This window comes from Chironomus tepperi, unplaced genomic scaffold, assembly GCF_022539635.2.
Source record: "Chironomus tepperi strain 1889 unplaced genomic scaffold, CSIRO-AGI_Ctep_v1 contig_412, whole genome shotgun sequence".
Taxonomy (NCBI): domain Eukaryota; kingdom Metazoa; phylum Arthropoda; class Insecta; order Diptera; family Chironomidae; genus Chironomus; species Chironomus tepperi.
Window position 1 is genome coordinate 484,190 of NW_027226534.1, and position 18,787 is coordinate 502,976.

Genomic DNA, 18,787 nt, shown 5'->3' on the forward strand with positions numbered 1-18,787 from the left:
TTTTCTTCCTAGCTGCTGGCTGTGTTCCGACAAAATGTGCCGATTTTTGGAATTTTAAACAAATTTCCTTTTTAAGCATCAAAGTTTCAAGCTCAAGACATAGATTTTTTTTTTTGGAATTTTAATTATTTTTACAAAGTTTTTAACGTGACTAATTCTAAATATACTCAAAATAGTCCAAAATAACTTAAGGAGTGCTAAACTTAGAAGCGAAATTCTCTGGTCACCAAAAAGTTAGGAATCACCAATAACACGCAGCTATGGGTCTGAACAGCTCATTTTATTAAATTTTATTATTTAGTAATAAAAAATCAAATTTTAATCTTTTTTTTTATTCTTAAATTATGTTTTATATGGCCAAGATTAATGAAATTTTGATGATTACTTAAAATATAATAAGGTGATTAAAATAAATCTAGAATTTTGATATCTAATCTGTTGAGAGTCCAAATTCTTTAAACAAATTGATCACCCAAATGTTCACATTCTTACCATCTGAAAAATTTTCTAAAGACATTTTTATTAAATTTTGTTCATTATATCTAGTTTTACTCAAATACTTAATTTGCTCATCTTTTGAAATAATAAATCTTTTAATTTTATTCCATGTAAACTCGACAATATCCATTTGGTTCCAATATACAGCCTGATGGAAAATATTGTCATCATCATCATCACAATGATTTATTAAGTGCGTAATTTCTGATGGATTTAAATATTTTTCAATAATTTGCCAGATTGTTTTATGCAATTCAAGTGATTTATTGGATTCTAAAGCAGAATGCAGCAAGTTTCCATTGTAGTAACCTAATGAATTTAAAAACAATTTTACTTTTTCAATTCCTGCAATATTTTCAATCTCGTGAATAGCAAATTGGAAAACTTCAATTGTTAAGAAACTGGCTATAAAATGTAAAATATTGAAGTCATCTTCAACTTTTTCGAGAATTTTTATAAATTCTTCATCAGATCTGCACTTTCGAACAATTTTCCATAAAATTTGATGAGTTTCGACCTTTTTGGATTTAAATACAGCAGTTTGTAGTAAATTTTGATTTCTATACCATATATCCTTATTATATTCTGTTGAATGTACAATTTCATGATATTGTGAATTATCGAGTAATTTCTTTAGCTTATCAAATATTAGTTTAATAATTTTAAAATTATCTCTTTCAATTTGTAAACAAATATAACTTTTTATATTAAAATGTTTTCGTTTAATAAATTTTTGTAAATTTTCCTTATTGCTCAAGTGAGAATTCCACATAATTTCATGATTTTCAACATCATCATTAAACTCTAGTAAGTGTATGTAGTCTATATAAGAAATTGAATTTTTCTGAGTTGTGAATTTTTCCAAACTTAAAATTTTTAATTCTATATTCAATTTACCAATGCATTCAGAATCATTTGGATCTTTTTCAAATTTATTTAAAATTTCTAAGCATTTCATTTCTTGTTTTGAATAAATTTCATTTTTTGGGATCAAAATTTTCTTAATTTCATCATAAGTTAATTTTAAAACCTCTTTATTATCATTTTTAGCAGCAATGTAGAGCAAATCTTCTTCATTACCATCCCAACTAAAAATCATTTCCGCTATTTCTGAGTCATCAAAATATTTGTGAATAATTGTCCATAAAAAAGTGTGAAGTTCGCACGACTTATGGGCATGTGCTGCACACTGCAGTAAATTATGATTATTTTTATTTTTAGCATTCAACAATTTTTTGATTTCTTCATAAGTTGTCACCTTTTCAAATTTATCAATTACAAATTCTAATATTTCATAAGTCGACCACCTCGCGATGCAGTGAAAAATATTATTTTCATCACAATATATATCTTCATCACTATCTACATCTTCATCATTATCTACATCTTCATCACTATCTACATCTTCATCATTATCTACATGTTCATCATTATCTACATCTTCATCACTATCTACATGTTCATCACTATCTACATCTTTATCGCAATCATAATCTTGATTTAAGAATTTTAGGAGTTCGTCATTAGATTTGCATACTTTTAAGACTTCATCCCATAAAAATTTGAAAATTTCAATAGTTTTAGATTCATCTACAGCCTTTTGGAGCAAATTATTTCCACTTAATACTCTGGATAATAACATTTCATGATATTGGGCATCAGTTAAGATTTTTTTAATTTTTTTAAAAGTAAATTTTACAATTTCTAAATTATTCCAATTTTGAGTATGAATAAGTGTGTAACCATTTCCATCTTTTTGAATTATTAGCTTTTGAAGTTCCTTTTCCGAATTTACAAAAGTTTTAAGAAGAAGATCCCAAAGTGTCTCAAGGAATTCAAAATCGTCACTGTTTGCAGCAGTATGAAGAATGGTTTCATAAAATGATGATTTTTGACAAATAAATTTTTTAAATTCATCGTGAGAATTTTGTGACTTGAAAATTTCTTCTAATTTTGTCCAAATAAATTGAAGATTAAATTTATTTTCACATTCAATACAGACTTCTAAAATGCTTTTATCAACCAAATTCCTTCCTTTTGCAAGTTTTAAAATCTGATCATCAGTTAAGTATTCATTTATAATTTTAAATTTTGCTTCTAATTCATTTAAATCTTCTTCATATGATTCTAATAAATAAAATATTAAATTTTCGTTATAGCTATTAGTATTTTGTAGCTCATTGCTGATAAATGTTGAATTAATTTTGGTTTTCAAAGCATCTAATGCGATTTTTATGTCTTTAGAAGTTAATTCTGAACGAAATATTCGCAATAAAATATTGGTGCTTGACAAAACTTCTTTTAAATCGACTTCGTTTAGATAATCCACAATGAAAGTGTGAATTTTTAAAATCATTCCATTTATTCTTGTATATTCATACAAAATATGTGCATTTTTATTCAAAATGCCTTTAATTTCATTTTTCATGACTTCATTTTTCATACATTTAAAGATTTTTATTACAAATTCAAGAAGATTTTCTAAATTTTCATGAGAAATATTCTGCAAAACGTCTTTCCAGTCGATCTTCGTTGATAAAATTTCAGCAATTTTTGTCATCTTTTCCTCATTAATTTTCAAAATATCTTCCTTATTTACAGTGTCATTCAAAAACATTCGAATGACTTCAAATTTCTTAATTGATAAAAATTCGACAAAATATTTCACAGCGTCACTGTCTCCTTTTGATAAGGTTCTGAGTATATACTTTGCAGCATAATATTCACGAAAAGTTTCATGAATAAAAAAGAATTTTTCACCAATTTTAATTAATATTCCATGTGCAATGATTTCTTCATCTGGATAGTCCATATCTTCAAAATCTAAGTCACTAAATGTATTTTCATCAGGAAACAAGCTTTTCATTGCCATAAGCTCATGAAGTTTGTGATAAGTTAAGTCTTCTAGCTGGTTATTAATGCTTTTCGAACTCCACAACTTGCCTTTTTCTTTTAATAGTCTTTCATAGTAAATTTTAACGCATTCTTCAAATATTTCAAATATTGTAGAAGCAATTGTTGAAGATTTTGAACTTTTTAAAATATCTGCCAACATTTTATAGAATTGTGGAAGTCCAATTGAATACATATTCAGATTTGAAATTTTTTGATTTAATTCTGCTGCTTTGCTTTTATTATTTTGAAAGTTTGGATGACATTGAATGATATTTTTAGCACTGCATGCTTTAAATCCATCAATTTTCGACTTCATGTCATTCAAAGTCCAATATGAAGCAATCAACTCAACTCCGTGCTCTTCAGTGAACTCATCAAGCTTATATGCAGCATCAACATTTAATTTATTTTGTAAATCCAATTCAAAGTAATCTCTTGTTGCAATCCACAGTTGATTTCCGCCATTTTGTTGGAATTTTTGAAATAATTTAGACACAAATTCAGCACAATCTGGTGCAATTTCATCAAATCCATCAAAAAGTAGGCAAACTTTTCCATTTTTATAAAGTTTTTTAAAGATTTCAACCTCAAATTTACTTTTACTTTTGACAATATGTTCAGCAACAAAACTTAAGAATTCTTTTGGTTCACTTGTGGCGGTGTCCATAAATTTATCGACAAACTGCTTCAAATCAATATAGTAAATCCATTTCTTTGCATACCGATTGATGAGTAAATTTTTAAAATTCTTAAATATCCAACTTTTTCCAGATCCAGCTTTGTCTGAGATGAGAACAAATTGTTGATTTTTGACATCTTCAAGCATTTCGTCAACTGACATTTTTTGTGATTTTTTGTCTGCTTCGTCAGGATTCTTAGTGCTGTATATTTTAACTAAATCTCTAGTTTGATAAAGAATATCGAAGAATGATTCATTAATTTGTGGATTAATCATAACTTCTCCTCTTTCTAGAAGTATATTCATCAGTTGACTATCAAGTATGGAACTTAAATGATTATAATTTTGGAATCCGACATGCTGAGGATCCATCTCATCACCAATCAGCTCATAAAGTGAATATGTTGGATTATTTTGAAAATTAACTTTGCTGTCCAGTAAAATTTTCTGACTTTCAATTGTTAAGTCCGTCCAGTCGTAATCCAATGTGACTTGTGCTGGATTTTGCTGCTTGTCTTCCAATTGCTTACACAAATCTTCACAATGCTGTTCACTGGGCACGATGAACATTTGTTTAGATGACCCATTCAATGGAATTTTGTCCAAAATTCTGCCAGATCCTTTCGAACAGTCAATGAAGATTTTTAGATTTTTAGTTTTATTCAAAACTTCTTCAAATTTGTCAAATGTGAAAGAATTTTCCAGAATTTGTGGATTAATAAAAATATTGTGAATATCAACAAAATGTTTATCGATTGCATTAAAATGTTTAAATACATTTAAAAGAAATAGTTTAGGCATATTTGTAGTTATTACAACTATTTGATCTCTAACATATAAAGTAATGTCTTTTAAATTTGAAAATTTAAGATTTAGTTGTTTCACATCAGACAGCAAACCAGTAATGTAGTTGAAATTCTGAACACTTTTTCTTGACATTAGCTTGAACTTTCTTAATTCAGGAATCACAAATTTTCTACAAAAGTCAAAAAGACTTTTGTATTTTAGTTCCAGTTCTCCCAATTTCGTTTTATTGTCATTAAATTGTGCTTGAATGTGGAAAGGTCGGACAATTAATTCAGCTATCCAATTAATTTCATCATAAAATCTGTAAACTGTTGATATAATTCCATTACATTCATCAACATCTGTTTGAATTTCTGCTTCCTCTTCTTCTATTTGCTTATTATTGTCATCTACAATTTCATCCTCAACTTCTTCCATTAATTCTTCTTCTGGTGCAACTTCTTCAACTTGATTCAATTGTTCGGGTTGGAATTTTTTGGGAAACAGCATTGTTTCTATTTCAGTCACAATTTCACTGAACATTGTAGCACCACTTTTATCGTCTTTGTAGAATGGACTCTCATTATTTTGGTAGACTAACCGCATCACATAATGACATATTTCATGTGCCAGAACTCCTTTAATTTCCTGTTCGCGCATCTCCTCATCTGATGTTTTAGCACCGACAAATATAAATTTACTCACTGGATAGGTTACGCCCAAGCTTTCAGATGGTTGTGAGACATCAACATTTTTGACCTGAAATATAATTTAAATATTTGAAAAATATAAATAAAATGCAGATAGATGCCATGGTAATTAGTCTATTGATAGCTAAACTAATTAAGGAAATCGAAAACGTAGCCCGATCCAAAACAAAATCAAATAAGCAAATTATCAGAAAACATGACATGTTGAAAACAGACAATGAAATCAGATTTTTCCATAGTTTTTTCTAATATATATAGATTATAGATTATAGATTATATAGATATTAATATATAGAAATATTAATTCTTCCTGAAGATTTTTATATTATAAAGATCAACTGCTTACAGGAACATAATTTTACTTACAGAAACAATAAACACTGTAGGTTATCTCTCTTAATGGGCTCAATATTTCAAAATATTCAATCAAAATTGGCAAAAAACCCATTTCTTGCTTCCGTACTCACTGAATATTTCAATGGAAATCAGAAAATTTATGAAATTTGAGTTCCTAAATAGCGATTTTAAGCAGGCAAATATTTATTTTTTTTTTCCAGATATTAGTGTTTTGCATGGTATTGTTCGATTTACCCCAAATATTTGGGTATTTGTATTGACATCTCTACTTTCAATCAAATTTACCAAACTATCTCCTAAGATTAATTACAAAATTAATTTGAAACACTTACCGAACTACATTCAAAATCGAATATTATTTTCAAATCTTCACATTGTGAGGCAGCATTCAACAGCATTGGTCCAAAATCTGTATTCTTAATTTCCTTAAACCACTTCCTGATTAAATTATTGAATTTATCCATTGGTTTTTCTGTTTTATTTCTATTGTAAATAAACGATTTCATTAACAAAAGTTGAATCTCACTGTCTTCACGTTGCATTGAAATTTTGATATTTTTTCTTCGTTGGACAGCTGCTAATTTTGATGCTTTTTTCTTATCCTTCTTCTTATTTAACTCTTTGCTGGCATAATAATCAATTTCCTTGTCTTCATATCGTAGTGCTTGCAGCAGAAAAAATGATTTAAATGTTTTCGTGTCTAATGCATTACAAAGTGCTGATTTATTTTTCAAATTGTACCCGAATTTGATTTTTGGATATTTTAAGCTAAAATCTTTAATTTCTTTCCAATTTCGATTTAATATATTTTGGTGAAATGTTTCTCGATTTTCTACAATTTCTTTAAGTCTTTCATTTGTGATTGAATCTTCTTTTAAATCTTTTGGAAATGGAAAGTCCGCAAATTCGATTAAATCACACAAAAGTTCAAAATGACCATTTTTAAATGCAGCTGTTGAAATCTCAATTTGATGATTCAGTGAAAGTTGAAGAATCAAATCTGAGCAATTTTTGACCAAAAAACTGATAATTTCATGATGATTGGAGGCAGCACATGCTTTAACCAAATTTATCCAAAAATTAAAAGAAAGTTTCAAAGTTCTTAAAAATCTCAAGATTAATGAAGAATTTTTGGGCTGTTTGAATTTCTCAATCGCAACGGATTCAAAGTTGTTCGATTTTTGTATTAAATAAAATCGCAAAAATGATGAAAAATCATCAAAAGTGTCTGATTCTTTAACTTGCTTCTCAAAATCTAAAAATATCTCCGCATTTTCATCTTTGTAATAAATTTTTGTGGCTTTTCCATTACTTGACGTAAGTTGCAAAATTATCGGACGTGATATGTCGAATTTTAATAAGAAACTCTGAAGTATTTTAACTTTTTCATTATTTTCGTCAAATTGTGTATCACAAAACCCAAAATTGTCACCCTCGATGATAAATATGAACAAATATGGATAACATTTGGAATCGAGTCTTGAAATATTTGACAAAATTGCATTCGCATCAAAGTCCAATGTAAATTTAAGTATTTTGCACTTCCGTTTAGCTTCATGATCAATATTGCTTATGTTTTCTTTTGTTAATTTGATGACATAATCCTGATTCACTGGAACCACATTATTACTAAGAATATCCACGTCACCACTATTTGACATTTTTGAATATTTTCTTCAAAAATCTTCTTAAATTCCACAAAACCTTTAGTTTTAATGTTTTTTCAATATTTTATTGTCACTTTCAAGGCACAAAAGGTTTTTTTTAATGTTTAAATAGTTAATTTCACAAATTTTCACAATTATTTCGCTAATGAAACAATGAACAAAAAAATTTAGAACTTATTTTAAAACCGCACCCGATCAAATGGCAGCGAATAAGAGAGGAACAAGGAGTAGACACTCAGCATTTAATAATAAATTATTTTTTCTATAATTGATTAAAATTAGATTTTTTTATTGAAAAATGTTTTAATAATTAATGTTAATGTTAAAAATAAAAATAATAAAGGCAGTGTCCAAACCTTAAAATTTACTCTCCCAAAAAGATTAGTCAATATGTTATTTTTTTGTCACGTAATATGCGAACGACTCCTCAAAAAGCTAACATGTTATATTCAATATAAATTTTAAAATAGGAAAATGGAATAGATCGTTGTGCATAAATAACTAAAGTTATTTGTATTGCCGACTTGAAGAGCTCCTTAGTGTCTTTGAATGATATGTACTGGGAGGAATTGATGACCCTGTAAAGGATGATAAGGACTATTGATCACGATATATTGACGAGTTATATCAGTTTGTAAAGGATGCTGATGTCATGTCTGTTCTTCAATTTAACCTGTTGATATGAGTTGGATACGTGTAGAGACATCCACAGGATGGCCCAGTATATATAGTAACAGGATAGATAGACAATAGATCTCGAATAATTCATTTATTTTTAAATAAATATTAACTCTCATTTCCAGATTTTGCTTCCAGTGGTGGGCGGCTCTCGCAAATTAAAAATTGAGAGAATTTTTTGATCGTCTTTAAAGACGTTACGGGAGAGTTTCTCTTCTCTTTTAGTTCTCAACTGCTTCAAATTGATGTTCTCTTGCTCTTTGTGAATATCATCTCAGTTGCAGTTTGCTTCACAATCTTGATAGTTTACTTATTATTTGTTAACAAACTTTTTTGTGGTTTTTGAGTGAATTTCCTGAGTAATTTGATAGCTAGTTAGAAATTCAAGTCATTAGTCATTAGAAATTTAATAAAGCAATTCAAAGTAAATTCTTACCTTTTAACCAATTACTGTAATTCTCACCTACAAACGGTAAAGTTATCAACATAAAGCAATGAAGTCATTAATGGTTTTTTATTGCAAGAAGTAATTTTGTCGCTGGGTTTTTTTCTGATCTAGCTCGGGAATTTCTAAATGGCAAAGATGATTAAGCAGTGAATTGTAAAATGGAACTAAAAAGTGTTGAAGCATAGCCAATTAAAAAAAGTGATAAAATATTGAAATTCTGATTATAATTTATAAAAAAAAGTGAAAAAAAAAGTCAAAATTTGTGTGAAAATTACAAAAATTTAAAAATGGATCTAAAAATACTTCAGTTCCTCATAATCCTTATCATTAAAACAACAAAAATCTCATCAGAAATTATCAATTGCGACTTTACAGACACTAATGTCGTCATTAATTTCCAAAATGTTCCCCAATACGGTTGCAACATCTCAAATATCAATATATATTCAACACAATCAGACATAACTGGTTCTCATTTTGATGATCTTCAAGACAATGACGTCAAGTTCGTTTCATATCAATCAACAAACACTAAAAATCTTCCAATATTTAGTCCAGTTTTGTGCCAAAAATTCCCAAATTTAGAAAAAATTCAATTTTCACAAATCAAAGTGGAATCGATTGATGAAAATGCTCTAGAAAATTGCAAAAATTTAAATACTTTGAGCTTAACGGAAAATAAAATTTCAAAAATTCCGGAAAATTTTCTTAAGGAAAATTCAAAATTAAAGGAAGTCAATTTTGGTCAAAATAAGCTTAAAACTTTACCTGAAAATATCTTTGCAAACCAAGATAAACTCGTTTGGCTGGACTTGCGAATTAATTTAATAAATTCACTGCCGCCGAAAATCTTTGAATCTCTGGAAAATCTTCAAGGTCTGTGGCTGGGCGAGAATAATATTCGAACTTTAAATCCTGTTTGGTTTGAGAATTTACAAAATTTAGAAGAACTGAGACTTCATGGCAATAAATTAACGGAACTAAGTGCTGGTATCTTTAAATCTTTAACCAGCCTCAATGGACTTTACCTAAGCTTCAATAGAATTCAAAATTTATCGCCTGATTGCTTCCAAAATTTAGAAAATTTACAAATTCTTTCAATTGGATCAAATTTAATTACGGAGATTCCAGCAAATGTCTTTACACCATTAATAAACTTAGAGGAATTGTGGATGCATGGGAATCAGTTGACAGTCATTCACTCAGATTCATTTGGAAATAATAAAAATTTGAATAAATTTGCTGTACAAAATAATAAAATTAATCAAATTGATAAGAGATTTGTTGATAATACCGGAGTGACGGAGGTCAACATGCAGAATAATTTATGTAGTCAGGATTTTATCAGAAGTAGACAGGAATTGAATCAAAAACTGTCAATGTGTTTTGATAATTATCAGCCAAGAATTGGAGTGGGTGAGTAAAATATTGAAAATCTTGCAATAAGTGACTAAGGGACTAATGGACTAAGGGACTAAGGGACTAAGGGACTAAAGGACTAAGGACTTACTAAGGGACTAATGGACTAAGGGACTAAGGGACTAAGGGACTAAAGGATTTAGAGATTCTAAGGGACTAAGGGACTCAGGGACTAAGGGACTAAGGGACTAAGGGACTAAGGGACTAAGGGACTAAGGGACTAAGGGACTAAAGGAAGGGACTAATGGATTAAGAGATTCTTAAGGGACTAAGGGACTAAGGGACTAAGAGACTAAGGGACTCAGGGACTCAGGGACTAAGGGACTAAGGGACTAAGGGACTAAGGGACTAAGGGGCTTAAGGGGCTTAAGGGGCTTAAGGAACTAAGGAACTAAGGGACTAAAGGACTACGGGACTAATGGATTAAGAGATTCTAAGGGACTAAGGGACTAAGGGACTAAGGGACTCAGGGACTAAGGGACTTAGGGACTAAGGGACTAAGGGACTAAGGGACTAAGGGACTTAAGGGGCTTAAGGACTAAGGGACTAAAGGACTAGGGACTAAGGGACTAAGGGACTAAGGGACTCAGGGACTAAGGGACTAAGGAGATTCTAAGGGACTAAGGGACTAATGGATTAAGAGATTCTAAGGGACTAAGGGACTCAGGGACTCAGGGACTAATGGATTAAGAGATTCTAAGGGACTAAGGGACTAAGGGACTAAGGGACTAAGGGACTAAGGGACTAAGGGACTAATGGATTAAGAGATTCTAAGGGACTAAGGGACTAAGGGACTAAGGGACTAATGGATTAAGAGATTCTAAGGGACTAAGGGACTAAGGGACTAATGGATTAAGAGATTCTAAGGGACTAAGGGACTAAGGGACTCAAGGGACTAAGGGACTAAATGATTCAGGGGACTAAGGGACAACATCAGCTTTATATCTCTTAGATCCAGCAACTTTAAACGATTTGTCTTTAATTTCTAGTCTCAGTTCCTACAAACATCAATTTAACTCCTAAAGATGAAATTCGACACCCATCAATGCCAACCGTGCAGAACAGTTGTGGACGTTCTAAAATTGGTCAAGGTCAAATAATTGGCGGAAATTTTATTACACGTGGTGCTTACCCATGGTATGAGTCATAAATGTCTGGCGGATTGAAAAATAGTACAAAATTTACTTTTTAAAATCTGCTTAATTTAGGATTGCAGCTCTAGTTTATAACAATGGAAGCTATTTTTGCGGTGGAACTATAGTGTCGGATCAAAAAGTTTTGACTGGTAATTTTCTATTTTTGGATGTAAAAACCAGAGTTGGAGTCCGTACTTTCGGATGGTCCTGCCTTTGGAGTCCAACTCTGGAAAAAAACTATTAATATTTAATTAATTTCAGCTGCTCACTGCATACAAGAGAAGCACAAACCATCACGTCTCTATCAATCTGAGTTAAAAGTCCTCCTAGGTGCCTTTAATCTCAATGAGCGCTTTGAAGTTGGCCTCAAAATTGCTGTCGTTCAAAAAATTCACATGCATAATGACTGGAATCCAAATTCAGTTAGTTTTGACTCGGACATTGCAGTTTTGGTTTTGGAATCGAAAATTATTTTTGATAATTATATTCAACCAATTTGTATGGGATCTAATATTGAACATGTTAAGAATGGATTCGTTGTGGGATTTGGTAAAAGTGAGGATGAGACGAAAATTCATGAAAATATTCCAAAAGTATTGGAAACTCCAATACACTCCAATGAAGATTGCTTCCTTGTAAAAAGTGAACTTGCTAATTTATCAAGTAAAAAGACATTTTGTGCAGGCACTGGAAATGGTATTGGAGTGTGCAACGGTGACAGTGGAAGTGGATTAGTGGTTCAGTACAATGGATCTTATTATTTACGAGGAATTGTGTCATCGTCACTAAAGGGCGATAAATATGAATGTGATGTCAATAGTTATGCTGTTTGTACAAATGTATTGAACTTTACTGACTGGATTAATGGAATTGATGTAACTGAGAACTTTTATGCTTCTAGTTTTGGAAGATAAACTTAGTACGTTGGTGATCTTTTAATATTAGGTTCCGATGGCCACAATGGGCTGTTTGAGAATTCCTAATCCTTTATACTGTTTATTTTATATCCATTAAAATCTATAATAAATGTAGTCAATCCTCTCATTAAATTAGAGGGATTAAATAAATGATTTATCTATAAAATGCTTGCTTTTTATTCAAGACGATTTAGTTTATTTCTGTAGCTCAGCTCTAGCTCTCAGCTCTAGCTCTCAGCTCTAGCTCTCAGCTCTAGCTCTCAGCTCTAGCTCTCAGCTCTAGCTCTCAGCTCTAGCTCTCAGCTCTAGCTCTCAGCTCTAGCTCTCAGCTCTAGCTCTCAGCTCTAGCTCTCAGCTCTAGCTCTCAGCTCTAGCTCTCAGCTCTAGCTCTCAGCTCTAGCTCTCAGCTCTAGCTCTCAGCTCTAGCTCTCAGCTCTAGCTCTCAGCTCTAGCTCTCAGCTCTAGCTCTCAGCTCTAGCTCTCAGCTCTAGCTCTCAGCTCTAGCTCTCAGCTCTAGCTCTCAGCTCTAGCTCTCAGCTCTAGCTCTCAGCTCTAGCTCTCAGCTCTAGCTCTCAGCTCTAGCTCTCAGCTCTAGCTCTCAGCTCTAGCTCTCAGCTCTAGCTCTCAGCTCTAGCTCTCAGCTCTAGCTCTCAGCTCTAGCTCTCAGCTCTAGCTCTCAGCTCTAGCTCTCAGCTCTAGCTCTCAGCTCTAGCTCTCAGCTCTAGCTCTCAGCTCTAGCTCTCAGCTCTAGCTCTCAGCTCTAGCTCTCAGCTCTAGCTCTCAGCTCTAGCTCTCAGCTCTAGCTCTCAGCTCTAGCTCTCAGCTCTAGCTCTCAGCTCTAGCTCTCAGCTCTAGCTAAACTTTTGAAGGAATCAATTTACCGAAATAAAATCCTAACTAAGCCCCTGTCCCTTTTTTCAGATATTTAGCTTTCTATTGCCTCAAACAGCGCATTTTAATTAACAGAAATTGATCAATTTTATGAATTTTTAATGACTAAATTTCAATTAATTCGTGTATTTTAAGAGTGTCCACATACGTAATTTAATCACCAAATTACAATAATTAACCCCAAAAAATACATAAAATTCATTTCATTTTCAGCTGTCACAGGAACAAGTCACATTGAAAATACATGAAAATGTCTGTTGAACCAAGAAGAGCTTTTGAGAATCCATACACAATTTGGGATATTGTTAAAAGATTTCACGTCGGTTGGAAAATTTTTGGATTTGCACACTTTTCAGTGGATGGAAAAATTGAAAATGGAAAAATTAAATTGGAACTTTTTGACTTTTTGTCAGCAGTCATAAGCAATTCTATAGTTTTGTACATCGTTTATTTAAATTATGATCGTGACTTGACAATCATTTCGACTACATCTCGAGTTATTAACATGGGCAGTCGATTGGTATTAATTTATGAGATTGGAAATGTTTTTATTGCTGCTGTAATAATGATGCTGAAGAGACATGACGTTTGGGGTATTTTTTACAGATGTCATAAGTTGGATGAAGAGCTGAAAACTCTTGGAATGCGGATTGATCATAAGAAACAGCAACTAAACTTACACATCGTTATTGGAGTTTGTCTATTGATTTTCTTCTTGATGGCTGGAATTTCAGGTTAGAAATAAGTTTAATTTACTTGTGAGTAGAGTGATGACTAGGTTAGACATGGGTCAAATGCTGTTGGTAAGGTTCGAAATTTTGGAGCCAACAACCATCAATCCCACCCTGTATACTCCTCAAGGAACATCTGATTATGTTGATCATAATAGAAAATTGAGAAAAATGTTCAAAAATCAGGCACAGACGAACGTAGTCGACTCTGTCGTTATGCCAAATTCGATGAAATCTGGTCTCACATTTTTTCTCAATTAATCCCAAATTTACGCTGAATCGGAGTCAATATCAGGTAATATCTGACCTTGTACTGTCGGATTCTATCCATACTCTTCTTTTAGATCTAAATTAATCAAACAAATGACTCTGTAAATCTAGATATTCATTTGCTCAATCGAATCGAGTCATTTAATCGATAAAATGAGTATCATGAGCAGCACAATGTGGCTAACCCCATCATACGCCGTAAAAAAAACCTTTAGCTATTCAGATCTTTAAGATCCAGAGCTGCGCTAGGGCGATTCGCGGCTAATGATTGTTAGGATGCGCCAGACCACTGCACTCAATAGACCTACAGTTTAAAGTGGGATCAGAACCACTCCTTTGATGACATTGCTGCCTGTAGCCTTCAAGGATAGGCTGTGAGCCGCGTTTCCCCTACATATGATTCGAAAAAGGACATGTGAAAAATTTCCCATGCCGAGTCTCGAACCCATGATAGACATAATTATGTACCGAAGTACTGTGACGTTACAGTCCAAATTAAACAAACTCATAGTCTATACAGCACTAAGTCAATCACTCTACATATTATGCAATTAAGTCTAACCTATAATCACTAAATTACATCCAAATAATAGAATAAACCAAATTTCAGGATACTTTTTGTGGACATTAATCGACCCATTACGTGCTCCATTTATGATTGTATCGTACATGACCATCAATGCATCTATGACGACCACTTTATTGACATCAGCATTTCTACTTTATTCAATTTTCATTCGATTTCGTCTCATTAATGATTCAATCAAAAAGTTTTTCGTTACTGAAGAAGAAGACGAACTAAAAAATCAAAAATCCTCAGAAGTTTTGTGTAAAATTGTAGCTAAATTGGCAGACCTGCACGACACTCTTGTCGACATCGTTGGAAGTTTCAATTATTGCTTCTCATTTACATTAATGCACGTCGTAGCATCAACATTTTTGACAGATATTTTCAGTATTTTTGCAATTTATCGAGTATTTGTGCGTTATGACTACTCGCAATGGGAAGCAGCAGTCATTCAGTATGTTTGGAACTTGTACTTTTTAATTTATGGATTCATAATTGTGATGCTTGGAAGTTTGGTGACAAGGACTGGAAAATATACAGCTGTGTTGGTTCATAAGGCTGTCAATTATATCTATGATGATGATGATCCGATTATTGATGTTGTAAGTTTTGTGGGGTCTGGTCACTTATTATGTAAGGTCCCAACAGCCTCTAGCAATGAAATGGAAGCAAGGGGTGGGGTTAGGGACGTAATAAGTGAACGGCTCATTGATATGTACTTGAATATCCATCAGGTATGATTAATTTTTATAAATTACAGTTGAAAATGTTTTCACAACAAATGCAGCATCGAGCACCAGTTGTAACCTGTGGGCTATTTACTTTCGATTTTACATTACTATTTACGGTAAATTAAAAGCAAATTATTGTCAATAATTATTTAATTAATTTTTATTTATCAGATTATTGGAGCAACTGCTACATATATTGTCATTTTAATTCAATTTGATACGGATGTATCTGTACCGAATAAGAATGTGACATCAATGTTTTCAAATATATCACTTACTACTGAAATTATGGAATTGTAAGGAGTTGCTGGATAATGTTTCAACTTTTATGCATGCACAAATTTAATAGTTTTCTGTGCTCACAATTATTGTTTGGATAATATACACATCAAGTCCTGACTAATTCTTAGAAGTGATTCCATAAAGCACAATTAGATATCTGCAGATAAGTCAGTGTAAAGCTGAAATTAGAGTTGCAAAAATAGGTTCCTGTTACTAGCCTAGGCAACAGATCTGTCACAGATTTGTCACAGACAATGTCTTTCACAGGTGTTGCCTGTTGGCAGGCAAAAACAGAATTGCATTTTCGCAGGCTATGCCTGTTCACTACAATGCCTTTTTACAGGCAACGCACAGATTGCAACTCTGGCTGAAATCGACAATCGTAGTAAAACGACAACAAATTTCGCACAATTAAGAACTAACTGCTTGATCAATTTCTTCAATCCAGTAATTCCAAAATTGTGATTCGTCCTCTTGATTGAAATCTCTAAAATTTAAAAATACATTCGCATACAGAATGACCAAAAATTCAATAGAACAAACATATAGGGTGACCAAAAACGTTTTAATTTCAATATGAAGTGAGATGGTTTTTGGTCACCCTGTAATAAAGAATAACGCACTTTTTGTTGCATATGAAAGACACATTAACAATTTTGTTAATTTTTGAAAAATAAAAACAAGTTTGAAAGAGAAATTTTGATTAGTTGTACTTAGGATTATTAATAATAATTAAAATGGACTGAATGCCAGGATTGATTCTGGAATTACATACATTTCATGCTCGGGATTTTAATCAGCTGAGATTGCACTTAGATCTTAAAATTGCTTATAATTTTGTAATTGTGTTACAGAAATATTAAAATTTTTCTGGGAATGCTGTTCAATTTTGAGGTTATTCTACTGGATTGCTCACATTTTTAAGGTTAAGTTGCAATACTGCTCGATATTTCTGAATTTTGGTGGTGAGATTTCAGGTTATTTTGTTTATTTGCTCAAATTTTTGATACTATATTGCTAAAATGCCCAAAACTTTGAGGTTATGCTGTAAAATTCTCTCAATTTAGAGGTTATGGTACAAAAATTGAGACCCTGCTGTAAATTAAACCAAAAAATATTCAAATTTAGAACAAAATCTTCAACTGTCTTTTCCTAAAATACAACAATATTCACAAATTCATGAAAAAAAGCCATCAAGAAGGGGTCGTTAAACACATCAACATTAGCCAACGATGTACGAGCCGATTTATATACAAATAAGTAGTCAGTCAACTTTCTACTATGCCATTGCATTCAAAACACTTTGCATCAAATGTGAATTAATTTCATTCACATAATGTTCACATTTCTATGTATGTATGCGCAATGAACATATCAAATGTACAAGCTATGAAAGGAAGAAGAAAAAAAAAGGGATTGAAAATAATGCGAAACAAATAAAAATGAGGGAGAAATGAATAGAAAAATAACAAGGGAGGAAGATTGTGAGGAGAGAAATAACAAAAAAAGAAAAAGTTTAAAAGGCTGAGTCAGAAGATTTGGTAAAAGAGAGGAATTTAAAGGGCATAAATGAATGAATTGAGAGAGAATTTGAGAATGAGAGGAAAAAGACAGATGATTGTGAAATTGAGAAGTTGGTGGATGGATAGGGTGAAGTCTGATATTTGTTGACAAATTCGGGGTTTTTTAACTTTCCATCTGATAAGGATTCTGTCCTTGGCTTTACTTAGACATCAATTTTATGCCGGGTTGCTCAGAAATAGCTAAAACTGTCTACAGAATTCTACCCCATGCAAGTTTCAAGCCAACCTGAGGTCTAGATTTTTTCGAAGTTTTCTATGCTTTTGGGGCTGACTATGATAATATCTTACATTTTCATTTTTTTTTTCATTTCAATATCCTTATACCTCAAATGCAGGTATAGGTTACATTATTGGTAGATTATATAGAACATTTAAGATTATGTACTCTAGTAAGTGTCGGTTTTTTGGTATACAGCTGTAGGTCTACTCCTATTTCTACTACATATTTGAATTCATAATTTGTTAGAATTTTCAGGATCGTAAGTCGAAGTTATTCTGACTTGGTGCTTGATTTAAACTAAATTCGACTTAGATCCGACCGGTTTAAATACCATACCAGAATCACGCTGGTCTGGTTGAAGCTTGCTGCATGACTTGAATCGACTAGCCAACCTAATTGGATTATCTGCTGTATTTTTCTGTACTTTTCTCATGATATTGTGTCTCTAAAAAGCTTAAAGTAGTGATGGGCAACCTTTTATGTTTCGCGGCACACCTTGGTGGTGAGCTTCGACCAAAACAGAACAAATGACATTTCCAAAATATTTTGATGTGACACAAGTGTTTCGCGTCCTACAGATTGCCCACTTCTATCCTTCGATAACTTCTGCCAATTTGTGATATTGAGAACTCTAGCGTCCTTATCAACACAATTCCAGGACATTTTCGGTCTTCCTCTTGATCTTTTCAAGACCGTCCTCGAAGTCTGCAAAGGTTACTCTATATACTGGGGCATCATGTGGTCGTCTGATCACATGACCTGCCCATCTAGGGCATCAGTAGGTTGGCCACTACTGGCCTAAAATATCCTGATTATTCAAAAATTCAAGAAATTAGAATAAATGTCCAAAATTAACACAAAATAAACAAAAAAAATGTCAAAATTAATTAATTAACAGTTCTACATGCAGGTCTATTTTTTGAACCATTCTTTAAATTCAGCATATTAAGACCTTGCCTTCAACAAATCTAATCCAGAAATTTATTAAATTGAACCAGTTTTGCAACCCCCTTGCTTCAACTATATCCCTCGTTTCCCTTCATTTACTTAATTGCACATAAAATTACTCTCCCAAAACTCTCAATTTAGCCATAAATTCTCTCAAAAAAGTCCAAAATTCTCTCAATAAACCACCACACTCAAATCTGAAACCCTCCAAAGTCTTTGCAAGCTGCAAACAAAATAAAATAATTTTTTTTTGTCGTCTCTCATTTCCCTTTTAGTTAATCACTCGGCGTTTTCGGTGTCGTTTGTTGTCCTGAATGTATTTAAACTTTCAGTTCCTTTTTTCTAGTCAAAAAACATAATAAAAAAATATTTA

General features: G+C 32.0%; 3 protein-coding genes across 4 annotated transcripts; 2 read left to right on the forward strand and 1 right to left on the reverse strand.

Moving 5' to 3' along the window:
* Positions 1–488: 488 nt before the first annotated feature.
* Positions 489–7,774, reverse strand: LOC139097042 (reticulocyte-binding protein homolog 2b-like). Its single transcript, XM_070648801.1, has 3 exons — positions 6,258–7,774; positions 561–5,617; positions 489–495 (listed from the first exon to the last, which is right to left on the reverse strand). The coding sequence occupies exons 1-3, from the start codon at positions 7,584–7,586 to the stop codon at positions 489–491; spliced, it is 6,393 nt and encodes a 2,130-aa protein (XP_070504902.1). The 5' UTR covers positions 7,587–7,774.
* Positions 7,775–8,338: 564 nt separating this feature from the next.
* On the forward strand, positions 8,339–12,356 carry LOC139097003 (uncharacterized). 2 transcript variants are annotated; one of them, XM_070648764.1, is made up of 5 exons: positions 8,339–8,742; positions 8,830–10,134; positions 11,127–11,274; positions 11,346–11,422; positions 11,535–12,356. In XM_070648764.1, exons 2-5 carry the CDS (start codon positions 9,006–9,008, stop codon positions 12,185–12,187), a joined length of 2,007 nt encoding a protein of 668 aa, XP_070504865.1. In that variant the 5' UTR covers positions 8,339–8,742; positions 8,830–9,005; the 3' UTR covers positions 12,188–12,356. The 2 variants fall into 2 exon arrangements, with proteins under 2 accessions (XP_070504865.1, XP_070504864.1); XM_070648763.1 differs by having other exon boundaries at positions 8,339–10,134.
* A 944-nt stretch (positions 12,357–13,300) lies between these two features.
* On the forward strand, positions 13,301–16,058 carry LOC139097004 (putative gustatory receptor 28b). The gene is made up of 4 exons (XM_070648765.1): positions 13,301–13,815; positions 14,693–15,252; positions 15,411–15,497; positions 15,553–16,058. Exons 1-4 carry the CDS (start codon positions 13,326–13,328, stop codon positions 15,679–15,681), a joined length of 1,266 nt encoding a protein of 421 aa, XP_070504866.1. The 5' UTR covers positions 13,301–13,325; the 3' UTR covers positions 15,682–16,058.
* The last annotated feature ends 2,729 nt before the right edge of the window (positions 16,059–18,787 follow it).